This window comes from Buteo buteo, chromosome 4 (assembly GCF_964188355.1).
Source record: "Buteo buteo chromosome 4, bButBut1.hap1.1, whole genome shotgun sequence".
In the NCBI taxonomy this organism is placed as follows: domain Eukaryota; kingdom Metazoa; phylum Chordata; class Aves; order Accipitriformes; family Accipitridae; genus Buteo; species Buteo buteo.
In genome coordinates this window covers 41,054,479-41,072,464 of record NC_134174.1, presented here as the reverse complement: position 1 = coordinate 41,072,464, position 17,986 = coordinate 41,054,479, and the positions used below count along the sequence as shown (strand labels likewise).

The following is a 17,986-nucleotide window of genomic DNA, read 5'->3' as shown; positions in this document are numbered from 1 at the left end:
CAAGTAGCAAAAGCTCAGGAACATGTAATGAATGTGATGAAAGGAAATGATGATTTAGTCCATTTTGTCTTTGTAGAAGACAAGGGGTGAATCAATATTGCTGAGATACATAAAACAGGGTGGGTTTGGCTTTTTTTTTGTCTGGGGCACTTAATTGAGCAAATCAGCAATTCAGCCCTTACTAAGTGTTTGCACTGCCGCAAAGGGGATTTTTAAGAAGGGTTTTGAACAAAAACTTTGAATTAGCTTCATACTCAAAGAGAATGTCCAGGGGATGATCAGAGTGACAGGGTGAATGTTGATGGTCTCACACAGACGACAGTAGGAAGGAAAATAGGAAGAAGGAAATGCATTCTGACTCATTCTGGTCTTGAGTGTATTGGTACTCATCTGGGAGGTGGCAGGGAGCCTGCTCCTCTGATGAATTCCACCAAAAGCAATGACTGCTTTGCATTCAGAGTGTGCCATTAGCAAAGCCAGTCTATTTCTTTAAAAAGTAGACAACAAATAATACCTTTCAAATAGAGTCTCATTTTGAGCTATAACAGGATAGAAAGGATTTGGCAGTGAAAGGGTTAGTGCTCTCAAGAAGCCAAAAGACCACACTGCAAGTCCTAATTACAAGGCTCATCAGGCCAGCTGCAATGAATTCAGGATTTCCTTATCTTGCTGTATTGGGAGGATGGGGAATCTGGTGGTAAAACTTAAGAACTGGCTTGGTGGAAAGTTTGAGCTGATAATGTAAGTTTGCTTGTTTTTTCTTCCTATGAAACTTGTTGACTAAGTTGAATGTGAACCAAACTGAAAAATCTGGTGGTGTACTTTCCAAAGGTAACCTCTCTGCCCAGTAGATATTTAAACTGTATCTGTTGGTGGTGTTGGGAAGTAAGGCTTCCTTTGTTATTTGTTTGCTAAGTGTTTCTAGTTAATCTGTAAGGTTGCAGTGTGATCCTGTGTGAAAGAGGAAGCTATTGTCTTCTATAGCTTCATTACTCTGATTTCCAGTTGGGTAACATATGTGAGTGACTCAAGAGTTCCAGCATCTAACTCACCTCTAAGAAATTCCTAGTTAAGTGAATGATCTGGCAAATGCCCTTGATTCCCTTGGTTGGTCCCTGCCTTTCAGAGACAACTTTTCAGACTGATGTGCCAAGACGTGGATAAGGAAACACTGAAACAGAATTTATCTCTTCAGCTTCTTTTTTAGCAATGGTATAATGTTGAAAATAAAGACAATGGTACTGTTATGAATATGCAATGAAAGATTTGAACAAATAAGTAGCAAGTCTTACTTTCCAAACTTCCTACTAGTATGGCTACTGCTTTAACTGTAAAGGTATTTTTTAACACGGAGCAGAAAGCACAGATAGCATGACAACATCTTGATTATGACAATGCTTAATTCTGCCCAAAGGTGATAGAATTACCTATCTTTCAGAACAGCTGATATGAATAAGTGATGGCAACCTGTTTATGTGGGAACGGCATCTTGTTATTAGGACTTACAGGAGCTAAGAAGCAAAGCTTTTAGGCATGGGATGGGAAGTGTAGATGCATATCTGGAAAACTCAGTTTCTACCCTAAGTTTGGTTTGTGGCTGCTGGACCCTTAAGGCAGTGATAAAGGGGTACAGATCCACCAGTTACCTGAAGCTAGAATGACCTGCACTGGTTGAAGTGGTTGACAGGCTGCATCTGGCTAGTACATTTGTTTTGTGCTCTTGGGGTTGTTGGTTTTTTTGGTTTGTTTTTTTTTTAATTTAAAAACTATACTTTGAAAAACCACTGCTCCCCCCCCCCCCCAAAAAAAAAACCAAAACCCCCAAAAACAAATAAAAACCAAACTACACTGGTACCCCTACACAATATCGTAGAGAGGAAGAAATATTTAAACCAGCCAAATGAGCATGAAGAAAATGCACCTTCTTGACCCCTTTGAAGTCATCTGCTGTTAGTGCAATAGCTAAAACTGGATAGGAGAAGCCATGTAATGTTCCCAAACTGTTGGATTCTGTGCATAGTACCCCTTGTCACAGATATCCTTCTTTGCTCCTGCTAGTTAAGGGATCTAACGCTGAAGTTGGTAGAGGTGACTACTCCACCTTAGCAGGTTAATTTCCTTTGGATGTGGCAACATTATTGTGACTATTCCACCTGAAATCCAGTGGGTTAACATTAAAAAAAGTAAAAAACCAAACGCTCCCCCCCCCCCCCCCAAAAACCCCAAACCAAACAAATGAAAAAACCTCACAATAGTCCAATACTAAAAAATTCTTCCCTATTTACAGTTGTTTAAAAGTATCTCTAAAGGACTTGTGAAAGAACCTGCTCAAGCTATAAGTTAGTATGATTTGTGCTAGTGGTTCTCTCCACGTTTGTTTTACTTGCACATAGTGAAGTGAGGTACTGTAGCATTTCAATATTCCTATAAAGTAGTCTAGTCGTCAATTCTTCCACTACTTGAAATAGTCTGTAACTGAAAAGTGATGAGCAAAGAATTTTTGATGACTTATCTTTGCTTTAGTATGTTGCCAATCTAATAAATCAAAAAAAATAAAGCAGTCTTAGGTTCCAGAGTTAAGTTTAAGTCAGCAGGCACCATAACTGTTTGAAGTTTGTTGGAAAAAGGAGTTGGGTTGCCCTATCATCAGTGTGGAAAAAGTAAGGTTTTCATATACTATAAATTATAAACATTCTCCAGTCTGTGAAGTGTGTATGATGGTAACCAGACTAGCCATGCTAATTATTAGCCCTGCACTGAAATGTCAGAAGGTGCTTAAGTTATCAGCTTGGATTTTCATGAAGATAAGAACTGAGTACATCCTCGTGCTGTGTCACGGATAAAACAGTAGCACAGACAAATAATTGCTTCAGTCAATTGCTATTTTCATGTTGGAGGAGAGGGAAGTCTCAAGCTACCTAAACAGTAATTCAGTGGCCTGTATGTGCTAATATACAAAACTTAAGTTGGGGACCTATATTTGTCTTCTCTGCTAGCGCCCCAAGGCTTGCTTCTGACATGGGATTTATCTGAGGGGCCATGCAATGTGTGTGAAAGCACAAGAGTTGCACCTGAAGATGATCACGTGTGGAAAAGAGCACTTCAAATCTGTCACTTTTCTGTGATTCAGCTCTTTGTAAGTGGTCAAAACAGTTTCCTGGTTTTGTCCCCAAAGAAAACATCCAGTGCAGAATCAATGTTTATGGCCAACCCCAAAGCCTTCTGGAAACAGAGGGATTAAATGAAAATACTGTCATAAATTTAGTTGTATTAATTTGAGCCAGAAGAAATAGAGAAGTTTAATTACCAAGGCTGAACTGGAAAACCTCTAAAACTGCTCCTGTATGGATTATATCTACTTTAGCTCCTCTGATAAATTACAGATGCTTTTACAGAAAAACAATTTAAGAGTTTACTCGGTAACATTTTATCATTGGACAACTGCAAGCAAAGCTCATCACTCAGTGAAGAAAATGTTTGCCTGGAGTAAGAAAAGAAGACTTGGGCTTCTGTTTCCTTCTGAAGTCAATATTTAAGTTAGCTGTCAAAGAATCTGGTCTTTGGGCTGACTTTAGTTAAATATGAAGTACTCAGGTTCCTCATCTAAAAACACATATAAATGTAGATTAAGTAAACCTTAATTAATACATTCCTGGCTAGTTATATATAGTAATACCTTAATTCATCCTTCTTCTGTAGGGGGATTTAGATAAATACATGCTTTTATTAAACTGCTAACACTAATATCTACTTCTAAATATTTTCAGATAGATGGCACTAGGACTTTACTTTTGCAGAAACAGTATCTTAAGGACAAAACTACAAATGTGGCATGACTTGCCAGTAGTTGTGAAGCGAGTCAATGGTAGGGTGATCAATCTTTAATCCAGTGGATAGATCTATCTAATCTAGTTGTTTCAGATCTGACAGCTCGGCTGGTTGTGGCTTCTCAGGTTGTAATTCCTCATCACTGCTGAGACTCTGCAGAACAACAAGTGGATGCAACACGCTCCTCTGTGTATGACTGGCGTACCTTCAATTCACAGCAAGGTTGAAGAGCAATGCATGCCACCATCTTGCCTTGCTTTAAATCTGCTGATCTTTAATATTTTGATCCAAAGCTTTCAATGATTTTTGCAGATCTTTAGATCTTAAAAATATGCTGCTCCCCATCTACTATACAGTGGTATAGAAGTAACAAAACTCTGAGAGTTAAGAAGTTGTTCAGTCACCATCTTCAGGCTTGCTGAAGCTCAGGTAGGCCTCTTAGCTCTCTGCTAGTGGTGTGATCCTCCTTGTTTCAGCCTCAGGGAAAGGTTACTGTGGATGTCAGTGGGGACTCTTGTTTTACACAATGTGCAGGGACCTCACAAAAAGCCTTTAATGGCAGAGGTGGAAAGGTGGGAAAGGAGAGGATAAGGATTTCCTCTGGTCAGAGGTGCACAGTCTTGGAGGAACTTTCTGAATCTTGCACCAAGCTCTGCAGGGATCCTTTTTGCCTGCTGAACACTAAACAACTGCCCACTTACGTTAAAGAGAAGCTCTAACACAAGAGCACTATATTAGGGACAACGGAGACCATTCACGTTGCAAATTACTTTAACACATCCCCACAGGAGCTTTCATTCCTCGGCCTGTCCCTGGACTGCCTGCAGCTGACTCTCCCCCAGGCTGCAGGCTGCCAGCCTCCCTGACCTTTCTGAGGGAAGGCCACAGGGAGGGCCTCTGCCAGCTACTTCAAACCCACGGCCTCCTCGCATTGTCAAAAAACAAGCCTATTTTGTCGAGACAGGGTTCTTGGACAAGGAGGTTATGAAAGTTGTATAGCATAAAGCGAGGGGAGAAACGGATGGACATGTTTTGACCCCTGCACCTTCTGTTAACATCTCTGTTTCCTGCAGGAAATCTTGTCTCAATCTGACCTGCAGTTTGAAAAACAAGAGTCGGGTTTCCTCTCATTTGGTGGGTCTTTTGACACTCCAAACATAAGAAAAATAACACCCGGAAATAGATATGTGCCTGTTCAAGACGCACTTAGGAAAGCATTTACCTCCTGTGCAGCTCTTGCGTGATGAAAGGTTTTGCTAAGAAATGTCCATTTTGGGTTAAATAGAACTTTAAGTCTGAGACAGTTTTGTTTATATCATTTACATTCAGTAATGCCTTCTTGGCACAGAAGCCTCTGCGATGGCTGCCAAAGTTTAGAAGAGGCAAAGCTAAGGTCGCTGTCAGAGGTAGAAACAATACATCATCTGCCCAGAACGGGCCCCTTGCAATGCACTTAGGGCCTCGGTTCCTGCACTTATGGGAAGACAAAAACTTTTATTAAGCTCAATATAGTGAGGAAAATAAATTATTTCCATATACTAAATGACAGGCTGGAATTTCATTTTGTGATTCCAGCTTTTGGACAGTTTTATCTACATTTAAAGCCACCCTCTTAATCAGTTGTGATACAGCACAGCTTGAAGTGTGATCTGAGCAAGTAAACCTAAAACCTCACAACCTGCTTGAGATAAATTACTGAATTGTTATTTTATAATCTGGTTTCCACGTAGACTTAAGGATTTTTTTTTTTTTCCCAGCTTGGGTATATTAGAGGAATTAATCTATTAGTCTATTAATTTCAGTTGCAATGTATGTTGGAGAAAGATGGTTATAAGAACACCTCTGTACTTCGAGGACCACTGATACTCAAACCCTCTTAAGAGCTCTTACTAATCCCCCATTTTCAGGACACAATGACTGTAAAATAGTTCCTTTGCTTTCTGTGCAACCACAGGTATCCACAGCCTTAATGATTACACACAAACAGTCGTCTAGCAGGCTGGCTTAGTGTGAGGAAATATAGGCTCTGACGCCCCTGCTACAAACAGAACCCAGTTTAGAGACCTGGAACACCTAGGCTGGCAAGAGAAACCTACAGGAGCAAGCTGATCCCTTTAAAATGTTTGCTTGGTTGGCAGTTAGCTGGATGAGATGTAAATATAGATTTCCAGATTCCTGCGATCCTTCTAGGGTATTGCACTTGTGTTCATTCAAGAGACACCAAATCCTGCCATGTGCAAGGAGTAGGTGTGGGTGGTCATTTAATAGAGCAGGAACATATTTCTGCTTTGGATATGACAGCAAGAGTCCTGGACCATGGGGGCATTTGCTCATCTTCAAACTACATCTGTACAAACACAAAATATATTTCCTAAGATACAGGTTTGGAAGATCACGCAGTAGCTCTCCTACCAGCAGCAGTTGAAAGAGCTATGAAAAAGGGCCTACAAGAGGTTCCTTAAAATTCCTCTTGGTCAAAGTATTGGACTTGTTAGTATTTGCTTACACCAAAACACATGACAAGGTAATGGGCTAGGCTTATGATATGTTAAAACTTAAAAACCACCAAAACTCCCAACGGCTGCGCTGGTCTGGCTAGACAATGAGGGACATGGACAAAGCCCAGGCGTCATAACCCTGCATTTATTCTGCTTTCCTCAAGTAAATCTGTCTATAATTTTAGGTTCTACTTTTAGTAGATCACAGATTGTTTGTAACGTTTCTGAGAATAAAAACTAACCTGCAGGGAAAAAAGAAGTGATCTAAGTTGTGACACTTATGAAATACTGTCTGTCTGAATTATGTCAGCATTACTGTAAGATTTGAATAGCTTTCTTTATAAAACTTAATTGGTTCCTTTGATCCCTTATAACTCCTCTGGAACCCAGACAGAACCTAAGTAAACTGCCATGAAGCAAAGACTTATATTCTTCCCATTTAATTTAATCATTTCATTGTGGCTTTCTGAAAGAGGAAGAAGGGCAATTCAGGCGAGTGGCAAAATGGGCACCAGGCTGCTAGCAATTTTCCTGGGGAAAAGAAACTGAGGAGAGGTATAAATATTAACTGTTATATTTCATGAAACCATTGAGAAGCTTTACGGTGATACCCAGTATCACTTTTTAGGCAGCATTTATATGTATGCATCTAGTTTAGACAACAGAATACATTGGCTTTTATTTCTATGTGAATACATATTATCAGTATTGTATGATTTAGCTTTGTAATATCTGTGCCTGCACCTTTCTGCAGCTGCACTGTGTCATTGTTTTTCATGCTTCTTAAAGTAGCATGAAAAAGATCCTCTGTTCTTAGATTTAAATATCACTTAAATCAGGTGTCAGAGTCCTTTTATGGCCCACTTGAACTCTGAACTAGAAAACTTTTCTTCGCGTTAATCCTCACCTAGTGACTGCCAATAATGTGGTCTTTTCTTCTAATTTTTTGTTACCAAAGTAACAGGACCATTGATAAAAGTTGTTTGCTATCTATCTTTTACAACTCCACAAAATCCCACAAACAACCAACAACAATAAAAAGGGGAAGAAGGGGAAAAAAAAAAAAGAGAGGGGGATTGGCTTTTGGATAAAAGTAGTTTTGTACACCTTTTGGTTATCCATTCATTCCATACACTTCATAAATGAATATATTGGTTCAAGTCAGACTTGATTGTCCGTCTGATCATTTGTGCAGTTCATTGGAGAAGGATCGTCCTTTTCTGTTCTGAATAACTGAGTCTGTGTCTGCAGAGCGAAAGAGGAAGGGATGAAAAATCATTACCCAACACAAGCTACATCACCCCTTTGTTTGGGTGCCTTGAGATGGAAGACACTGTAAATGCATAAAATAACTGTAACTGAAAGCTGTGTGTATAAAATAGAATTGTAGCAAGAATTCTACATGCTTTTGCCTCCAATTATGGATTGGGTTGGTTTTTTTTTTTCCTATGTACAGCCTGGCAAGTTTTTCAAGACATGGATATAGAGACAGAAAGTGAATGCCAGTACTCCTCTCAATGACAGGTTTGCATAAATACAAAGTCCCAAGTGTTTTAAGAGAGCTGGCAATAATTTTCAACTAATCAGGAAGAATACATATAATTGGTCTATCTTCTATTGCTAGCTTTTTCTTTTTTTAACCTATCAAAAAGAAATCATTAGTAAAGCAGAAAGCCTGTATTTCTCTTCTGGAAGACTTGATTTAGGTTCAGCAATTAGTATTTTAGCTCTTGCCAGCTTTCCAAATGTGGTTCAGCCTTTGATGTGATACTAAGTAGCTGCAGAAGACTATGGTGGATAATACTTTTGTTGCCATGCTCTAAAGCCCATCTGTAAATCATGTTTGAACTAGTCAAAGCTAGAGGTAGCACCGGTGCGCTGCAGAGCTACAACAGCATTTGCTTCAGGTGTGGGGAGAGTAAGGAAGCAACACAAGAGGCTCTGGCTGTTGGAGTAAATTCAACGCATCTTCACTTCTTACTTCTGGGAGCTTTCTGCTGTTCTTACCGGGTAAGGAAGCTCAAGTAAAAGCAACATAACTGTATTTAGATTACTTGCTTAAGAGAACCAAATTTGGCTCTTGTGTATTCCCTTCTGCAATCAAATTGCTATTGGGTAATTCAGCCTCAGTGTAAAGAATAGTAACAGTATCTACCATATGCAGTACAGTGCATTTGGAAAAAAAAAAATTAAAAAAAATCCTGGAGAGTAGAGAAGTCTAAAGCCATACCTAGGGGATACAAATGGAAGAGTGTAATTTGTATGACAACTTGACTTTCCCATTTCTTATACAAAACATAGATCTTATTTTCAGACTCCACTCCACTTCCTATAGCACATTCACGTAGGCGGTATTTTTTTATTTCCCTGGCAAAAGAGGGTGTTTCCAAAGACAGAAGTAGCAAAGCAAGAGGTCACAGCTGCAGAAATAAGAACAGGGAGCAAAAAAGAATGCTTCTAGACTTAAAAACTTGATTTTTTGCATTTTAAAGCACATATCCAGCTGGAATTGGAAATGGAGGAGTGGTTAGCTCAAATACCTGTAATAGGATCTGAAACTTTGACTCCAGGATAGAGAGTGGGCTGTGAAAGCTGCACTTTGTGTGCCAAGGCAATATCATCAAAAGGGCTCTAGAGCTGGCTGCGTGGGAGGACCCAGGAGGCTGATGCTGCCAAGATCCCCAAACGCACATTGTCTTCAGAGTAACAGAAGTTCAGCTCCCTGGAATCTCTTATGAGGACCAATGTGAGAATTGACATTTAACTTCTTGAAAAGCAGTCTGAAAGGAGCTGACTGGGACTTTAAGTAGCCACAAAATATCTGTAACGTACAGTCATCCTGAGAAAGAGAGCACAAGTTCCTCCAACACAGGAATTGTTGAGCTCTTGCCTTTTCAATAAAATTTGTAGAAGGATAAGGGCACTGAAATGTTAGTACTTATATGAAGAGTAGTGAGAAAAATGAAGATGAGGAAATAAATCAAATAATAATCGCTATTATTAAAGGATACTTTCATGTACTGCAGGCAACCTGTACACTGTACTACTCTGACTGACAATAACTATGCTTAAATAAGAGGAGATAATACTATGGTGGTTTATTCCACAAGTGAGAAGCAAGAAGTCCCGACTGCAGTGCTGCGCATATTAAGCACTCTGTGGATCAGAAATACACTCTGTGTTAGAATAACTACTAATATTCCACAAAATTAAGGGAATTGAAAATGTTTTGGAACATGTGGCAAGTTCTGCTAATCTGCATCTCTGTTGTACTTGCCCTCAGACCATACTGGTTGTGAGCAGCCCCTTACAAGGTGTTATGTTCTCTCTTTTAATCATGGCTGTTCACAGAGATACGACACTTAATTTAGTGGGTCAACGGTCTGATCTTGTATGGCAATCCCTGTTTTCTTCTGATACTATGAGAATGGTGAATTTTTTAATCTTATAATCATCCTCCAAATTAATTCATCTAGGCTAAATAACAGATCTTTCTTATCAAGTGTCAGGCTAGTGAGTATTCCTCTAATTCTATGAAAGACAGATGGAAAACAAGCTTGTCTGATATAAAAAGCATTTTCTGTAGAAATGCCAACTTCCTTCCATACATTTTTGTTCTTGACAGTGTTTCATGGGATTTTGTTGCTGTTGTTAATATATGAATGTCACCATCATGCTAACTTTTCTTCTTTGGGAAGCTGCCTGATAAGCAGCATCTACTGCAGTGCTGCAGACCTGCTTCTGTTTCACAGGGGTTTGAATGTTATTTTCCACAGTACACTCTTTCAACTGCTCTTTAATTCCACAATTTTTCCTTTCCGAGTAAGTGATCTGCACCTTACTGTACAAAATGAACTAGCTCACGTTCTCTCATTCCCAATTAGGCCCTCTCTTGCCTATAGGGATTGGATCTGGAAGTCCCTGAGTCAGAAACATGAACTACTTTTTGGAAAGAGTGATTATTTTCTAAGCTAGTACATGCAGTTATTTGTGCTTAAATAAGATCTGGTTTAGGTCCGGAAAGTGGCTGCCATAGAGGTTTCTGGAAGGAATTCCCCTCTTGGAAAGACACGCAGAGTATTGCACATGGGCAAAGAATTCATTAGGACAGAGGCTCCTTCTCATGTGTAAATATTGGCTTGCGCTGGAATTAGCACTCTACGTTCAAAGAAACAAGTTTGATGATTGTAATATGGTAATTTCTAGTTACTGGTTGCTGACTCTTCTTGACCGAAGTCAGCATTGATCTGGTAGGATGCCTACTGTGAGTATAGAAAAATACCATATGACTCTTTTACACCCTTATTCTAGGTTTCTCAATTATACCACTCAGTGACACAAAGCCACAGTTACCTGGCTGTGTCTCAAACACATTAAATCCCATGTAACCAGCCCCACAACAAAACCTCAAATACTTGGCTCTGATGGATGGTGTTATAATGAGGGTGGAGCTCAGTTCAATAGCCAATTTAATGCATCTTAGTGTTCTAACATGCTTTCGTTTCATATCTAGGACAATAAACGCTGCAGTAAAGTTTTATTTAAAGCAGGTCTGTTTTGCAAAATGAGTCTTGCATATGGAACAAAACATTCATTGTCGCTTTACTGTTTAAACCTTTATGATTGCTTTTTTTTCCTGGTACAATGGGCTTTTATGCACCAAACAGCTGTGTTCATCATGTTTATTTAGAAGGCGTCCATTGTAGTGGAAAAAGTCTGGAGGACAAAAATCTTGGTGAAGTGCAAGACTACTCTGTGGGTGCTTGCACTTTTTTTTTTTCTGTCCTGTTCCTTTGGTCAGCATGCAAGTCACATACACAGGCACTGCCATGCAGACTTGCAAACCCTGTATAATGGCAACTTTTCACAAATGCTGTCTCTTACTCCAAGCATTCTCCTCCAGAAATTTTCAATTGCAAGGCAACATACAGGACGCGTGACTATTTTACACCCTATGATCCTATCGTTTCTCAATCTGTTGCTATTTTGGCCCCTCATTAGGTCACTTTCCAAATATTGTGTACAGCTATGTGTCAATCATTGTCGCAGCTCTGCTGCAGGCTAAGCCAAGCCAGGACAAAACTGGGAGGAAAAAAAAATGCCAACCAAAGCAAGCACTGTGTAGAAAACAGTCAACAGTTTAACTGTGGAAAGCTATGTGTTGTTCCAAAGATAGCGTAAGTCCACTTGATGCAAAAGCAGCATACAGTACTAATGTTCCCCAAAATAATTTTACGCAGTTGAAATACATACTGTATACCCAATGGCATCTGCAAATAAACAGATGTTAGAATCTCAAGAATTAAGAGCATGACATTGTAGGAAACTCTCGGGTAACTCCTGCCAAAAAAGCAGCCTAGTTTCCAGTTTCTGGAAAGAACGGAGCATCTAACATATTGACGGAACTTTTTTTGAGCAACAGTATCCCTAGCACCTTCTAAACCTTTCAATGAAAGCTGCTGTATAAGCAGGCAGCATTAGCCTGGGGAACTAAAGGATTCCCTACTTTCTTCCAGGTATATCCAGCAGGGCAGATGCATTCCCATGCTGTATGAGATGCCTGTGACCCCTTCCCTCTTTTCAGGTTACCCTGTACTGACATGTAGTTCAGGTAAAGATTGGAAACATAGAAGAGTCTCTATCAGCCACACAGTGAATGCTATTGTTGTCACAGTCTGGCAGATGAACGGGAACAAAAGAACATGCTTGATCTTCTAAAAATATTATAATATCTGTATAGAATGAAATGGCTCCTTATTTCCTGAACGGTGAATGCTCTAGGCTTTCTACAGGCATTCTCAGTTGTTGTCATTCATGTGCCTCAGGAAACTGTAATGAGGTTAAAAGGAGCAGAATACAGCTCATGGATGATAGGAATCTATGCAGAAACACAGCTAAGGTGACCAAAAGCAGCGTGGCCAGGGGGAGACTTTGAAGGTGCTGACTGCTCAGAGCTGGGGCTGCAGCAGGGGCCTGGGGAATGCCTGGCATACTGCGGAAATGATTCTCCAGAAGAAAGGAGAAAACGGTTTTGGGGAAAAAAAACCAAAACAAAACAAAAACCATGGAAAGAAATGTGAGCCAAGTGGAAAGGGAAAGAGTGTGACAAAAGGATTAGCCCCTACTTGCAAATAGTATAGTAGAAGCAGAAAATGAACTCGGGGGAAACTTTAAGGAAAAGAAAACGGTTTCCCAGAGACTGTTTCAAGGGCTTCCTGGATGCAGCCTCCATTTACTTGTTTTTTCCTTTTTCTCCCAAGAAGAAAAAGGACCCGCTGTGAGCAGAATGTATCCTGACTTGAACAAACACAGACCTGAATGGAGTCCCAGTCTGGAGAGAGTCCATGTAGGCCAAACCCCTGGAGTCTTATCGCTGCTTGGGCACCACGAAGCTTGTAAGCCAAGCAGAGAGGAGCAAAATCTACAATCTGTAATCAACAGGTAGGTAGCTGGAAGTTTAAATTCCACTGCCTGTTGGTCCTTTAGCAAAATGAGTGTGCTTGTTAAGTCTACGTATTTTTAAACTGGGTATGTTATGTTCTGCTTGATAAGGCTAGGTGCATCAGACTGAATGGATTTTGAACTATATACTTTCAAAAATAGCATCTGTTTTGAGACTGGATGTGCTTTGTGAAATTCTTAAGAAAGAATTTCTAATTAAGGAAAAAAAGAATGTGTATCTATAACTCCAGCTCTTAACTGCTAACAGTTACAACAGCAGAGTAGTTGGGGAATTTGATTTGGTTTTAATTAACAACCCCATACCTTTGCTGACAGAACAGAAACGTGTGTTTTGACAGAGAATACTTTTTAAACCTGTGCTTTAATGTAAATGGTACTGGGAGGGACTCTGAAATGTCATTCTGTGAGAAGCACCGGAGCAGGTCAGATGCATAGTTCATCTAACCCTCATTACACAGAGCCACTGTTTAATACCTCCAGCAAGAGCCCCACGGTAGGGAGCGAAACCGTTGTTGGGTCTTTCCCGGAGAGGGGGTGAGCTGTGGTGTACGAGGTGCCACTTTGCACTATCTCCATGCATGTGAAGTCCCTCCAATGCAGAAGTGCTTGACCTCAACAACTTCCTGTGACAGAGTTCCACAGTGAATTGTCTTTGCATAGCCTAGTTTTTTAGCTTCCTTCCCTCGGGTTTCATTTAGTCTTGTTCTTGCGTTATGAAACGCGCACAAAAGTTTTTTCACTCTGCTTTTGTCCCATTCCTCTTGATACCTCTTCCTTTCAAATAATGCCGGCCTCTGATCTCTCTTAAGCTATACATATTTTCTGTATCGAGCTTTGCAAGTATCACTTTAAAGAAAAGGAAAAAAAAAAGGGGGGGGGGGGGGATTTTTGCATGTTGCTAGGGACGTAGCACACTTTTTGTGTCCGAGTCCCTGTCCCACCCCCGCCCCGTCCTTCTGGCACCGTCCCGGCCGCGCAAAGGAAATCGGTGTAACCATTTACCACACTGTCAACACGGTCGCCCCTCGCCGCTCGCGGGCGGCGGCGGGCGGCTTCGCCAATACCGCTCCGGCGGCGGTGCCTCGCCCCGGCCCGGCCGCCGGCTCGTTCGCGGGACGGGCGCCGCCGCCAGCGCCGAGGGGCCGGGAGCCAGGAGGGAGCACGCTCCGGCGGGGCGGAAGGCTCGGGGCGGGAAGGGGCCGGGGTCGGAGTCGGAGCCTGCGCGGCCGGCCGAGCCTCCCCAGCCGTGCGGGGCGGGTAGCGGGGCTGCCCCGTCCCGCCGGCGGGCTCGGGGAGGGGGGGAGGCTGCCGAGGGAGGCATCATGGCGGTCTGTGGCCCGGGGGGGGGGGGGGGGCGCCGGGGGCAGCGGGCCGGGGGCAGCGGGCCGGACGGCGGCGCGGACTCACCTCGCTGCGCTGGAGTTGGAAGAAGCTGTTGAGATAGCTGGAGCTGAGCGAGGAGCCCAGCTCCGGGGTGCTCTTGGTGTAGCCGAGGTCGGGGTGCTGGGACGAGGAGGGCTCGGGTCTGAAGGCATCGAAGGCGCTGGCCTGGTGCGTGTCTTGCAGGGAGAGATAGACCCAGTTGAGGAGCTGGGCGGGCTGGTAGACGGACGCGGCGCTGGTGTCGATGGCTGACAACAAGCTCATCTTTCCCCCCGGGCTCTGCCGGCGGCGGCTATCCCCGCGGTGCCGCTCCCTCTCCCCGCGCTCCGGCCGGCGCCGCTTTCCCGTCCCTGCCCGGGGTGCTTCCTCCTCGCCGCCCGGAGGAGAGGAGAGGACGGGCCGGGCCGGGGGCTCGCTGCCGGGCCCCGCGCCGCTCTCGTTCCCCCTAAGGCCGGCGGCGCCCGCCCAGCCCCAGCGCTCCGCGCAGCACGGACATCGCTGCTGCTGTGCCGCCGCCCGCGGGCTCCGCAGGAAACTTTCTGCGCTCTCCCTCCCCGCCCGCCCGGCCGGTGCCTGCCCCGCTATCTGTCTTTATTCCCACTCCCGCAGGCAGCGGCGGGGAGGGGCCGCCGGCGCTCCGGCAGCGGCGCCGCGCCCCCATAGGCCTCCCGCCCGCCGCGGGGGTGCGGGGGGCGGGCGGCGGCGGCGCTTGCTGGATGCACGGGCGTCCCGGCGCCGCTCCGCCCCCCGCCCGCCCGCCCGCCCGCCCGCGTCTGTGTGTGTGTGCGAGTATATGTAAGTGTGTGTGTACGTGTGTACCGGCGGAGGTCCCCCGGCCGCTGGCGACTTGCCCGCCTGGTTTGCGCCGGCCGGCTGGCTCTCTCGCTCGCTCCCCGGCCTTCCTTTTCCTCCTTCCTGAAGATTTTTACGCCAAACACGCGCAGAGCCCTTCCGAGGGCTCCTCGCCGGCCCGTTTCGGGGTAGTTTTTAACTTCGCAAGTTTCGCTCGGTATCTCTGCCGCCCGGCCTCCCTCTCCGCTCTCGTTTCTGTTTCTTGCCGGTGCTAGGAGCTCATCGTAATCTGAGGTTCCTTCTCATTAAATCTCTGTCAGAGCTCCAGGTTCGCGAAGGCTTGCTCGGTCACTGAGGTTGTGCCAAGCCTTGCAGAGTTAGGGTTTCCCAAATAAGGCAGGCAAGCGGCGCGACGTTCCCTTTGAAATCCATCTAGGTAGCCCTGGCACAGGCTCTTGGGGAGCCTGGCCGCGGTGGGATACACTGGAGTTAAAGCTGAGTAGGCCTTTTAAGGAGTCGGTAGCACAAAAGAGGATGATGAATGATTCTCCTTTTAGGATGGAGCCCAAGTGGGTAAGCTGGTAATTACAGTTCGTAAACTGTTCCCTGCTGCCTTCTGTGCGATGAGTGGAGTGGAGCAGGGCGGCTATTTCTTGCTTTGGTACAAACACTGTAGCAATCAAACTAGGAGTTTTCTTTTTAAAACCAAAGGAACTCCCAGGAGGTAACTTAAAAACTCGAGCAAAGCTCCTTGTGCTCCTTCCTGAGTGACAGGAGGCTAAAAATTAATGTGTCTTCCCAGTATGGTCTTGGAAAAAAAATGCCTTCCTTACGTAGAGAACGGGAAAAAAAATCTGAACTTTGAAACGTCAAAGTTAGCATCTATGTTTGCCATAAGGAGCCATATGTCTCTGCTAAGACTGAAGAAAAATCGCTGTTCTGAAAAGGCATGGTTACAAGCAATAGAAAATGCAGGTCAGCATACACACAGTAGAAAATGCTATTAAATTGTCAGCTGCGAACACCGAAGATGGATGCGTTTTACTTTTGAGAGCAGGTAGTTAAGGCAGCACAGCTATCTGCCTGCAGGAATTTACATGAAGATTGTAACTTTCCAGAACTGCAAGGCCAGGTGAAGTTTGTAACAGCTGAGTCAAACTAAACTCCTCTAGTAGTGCTAATAGTTTTTGGTGTGTTTTGGTTTGTTGGTTGTTTTTGTTTGTTTTTTTTTTAATTACAAAGTCCTGGCAACATTATTGCAGTTTGCTCATTTATAAGCTATCTTGGTTTACAAGCTCTTTGGAGCACATCTAAAGATGTGCATGCGTATCAGCATGAAGAGGAGCAAACTATGCCAGTGTAAAGGGTCTCTGTAACTGTCCATAGCATAGATCATAATAACAGAAGAATTAAATCAAATTGCATCCCAAACTCAAACAGTTACATAGTGTTTTAAAGAAGCAATAAGGTGAATGAGGTTTAGTGACTTAATAAATAGTGGAGGAGGATTTCCCAGGATTTGCTGTTAAATGGAAAAAGAACAAGAAATACAGATCACATCTGAGGAGCTTGCCTTTCTGGCAGATGGTGATAGTAAAGTCAGTATATGGTAGAAAGTCTAGGAGGGGGAACTAGGCTGAAGCTCTTTGTTTTGTTGTTGTGGAGTTTTTTGTAGGCATGCTAATTCCTTCCTTAAACACAATTTCTATTCTTATCACTTCCCTCTTTTACTTGATGATAAATTAAAATAAAATACATGTATTTTTATTTGACAGCTCCACTGTTGACGCTGTTTAGTAACATGCTGTGAAGCAAATGGGAGTTCTGAACAAGCAGGAAAGATAACGTAACAGGGTCCTTGTAGTAATAGCGGTCAAAATAGAGAGTGGCTGAGGTGATGCAATGTTTTGGATTAAGAGGTTTTGGTATATTTTGATACTTTTTTTGGAAACTGAACGTAGTCCTCATTTTATGTAGTTGGTTGGTTGGTTCGATTGCTTTTAGTTAGGCAGCAATGGGGCAAGGGAAGGCAGAGCTGGAGTGCATTTATTACAGCAGCTGCATTCAGAGGTACAGCAGCCCCCTGTGACGTTAGGGACACCATGCATTCTATCAGATGCATTTGAATGTTGAAAGTTTTTTGGCTGTAATTTTCCCTTGATAGTAGCCCTGGTAGCTTCTAGTAACCACGTACAGGAATAAGTGAATTGAATAGATGCTTTCTTTAGCGTATCAAGAAAGGGAAAGGCTGCAAGGGCCTCCACTATTAAAAGCTTAACCAAAAAGCACTCACACTTAAAGATTCAGTTGTCATCCTGGTCTTCTACTGGGGTTTCTTCTGGAAAACAGTTTCTAGGCAGTTCTCCTCTCTTTCTGGACTTAATACTCCTCTTCGTTTAGCAAAATGCTGCTACCACATTTGCTACAGTCCAGTTATGTTCAAGGTAGTGATTTTTTTTCATTGTAAGTCCCCTCTTTCTTCACCTCTAGAAGTCATAGATTAGTGAGGAGTAGATTGGTGCTAATGATCCATTTAGCAGATGCATCACAGTAGAGGAAAATAAGTTGTCAAGGTCATTTGTGTCTGTAGTCCTCTGAAATATGTGAGACAAAACTATCCAATGAGACAGTCCAATGGCTGCAAGATGTCTTCAGGACATGCGCACAGTTCCTATTGATTATGTTGGGGTGACATATAAGTGACATCAACTATATGGACTATGCATCAGCCTTACACTGGTGAAACATTTACCCATGACTTTTACCCATGGGTAAAAACTGGTTTTACCCATGAGTGGTGCTAATGAAGTAAAAAACAACTGGAACTGTAACATGAAACTTTAAATGATCTAAATGGCCTAAGTGGCTTGTAAAAAGGAAGTCTTGATACAGGTCAAAGGCAAACACAGAGATAGGATCCAGCTCATTCAGTCCTATTCCCGGAGTAGTGGGTGATCGTGTAATTTATTCAAAATGACCTTAGAACTGCTCACTTAGCCTGTTCCCTTTAGTGAGCTGGACTT

The 17,986-nt window shown here is 43.1% G+C and overlaps 1 protein-coding gene across 1 annotated transcript in view; it reads right to left on the bottom strand.

Moving 5' to 3' along the window:
* The window catches only part of ZCCHC24 (zinc finger CCHC-type containing 24), a 121,598-nt gene extending 106,845 nt beyond the window's left edge, over positions 1 to 14,753 (bottom strand). The window contains exon 1 of the mRNA XM_075025634.1: positions 14,196 to 14,753. Within this exon, the coding sequence (XP_074881735.1) occupies positions 14,196 to 14,435 (240 nt within the window). The 5' untranslated portion in view covers positions 14,436 to 14,753. The remainder of the gene's footprint in view (positions 1 to 14,195) is intronic.
* Between the last annotated feature and the right edge of the window lie 3,233 nt (positions 14,754 to 17,986).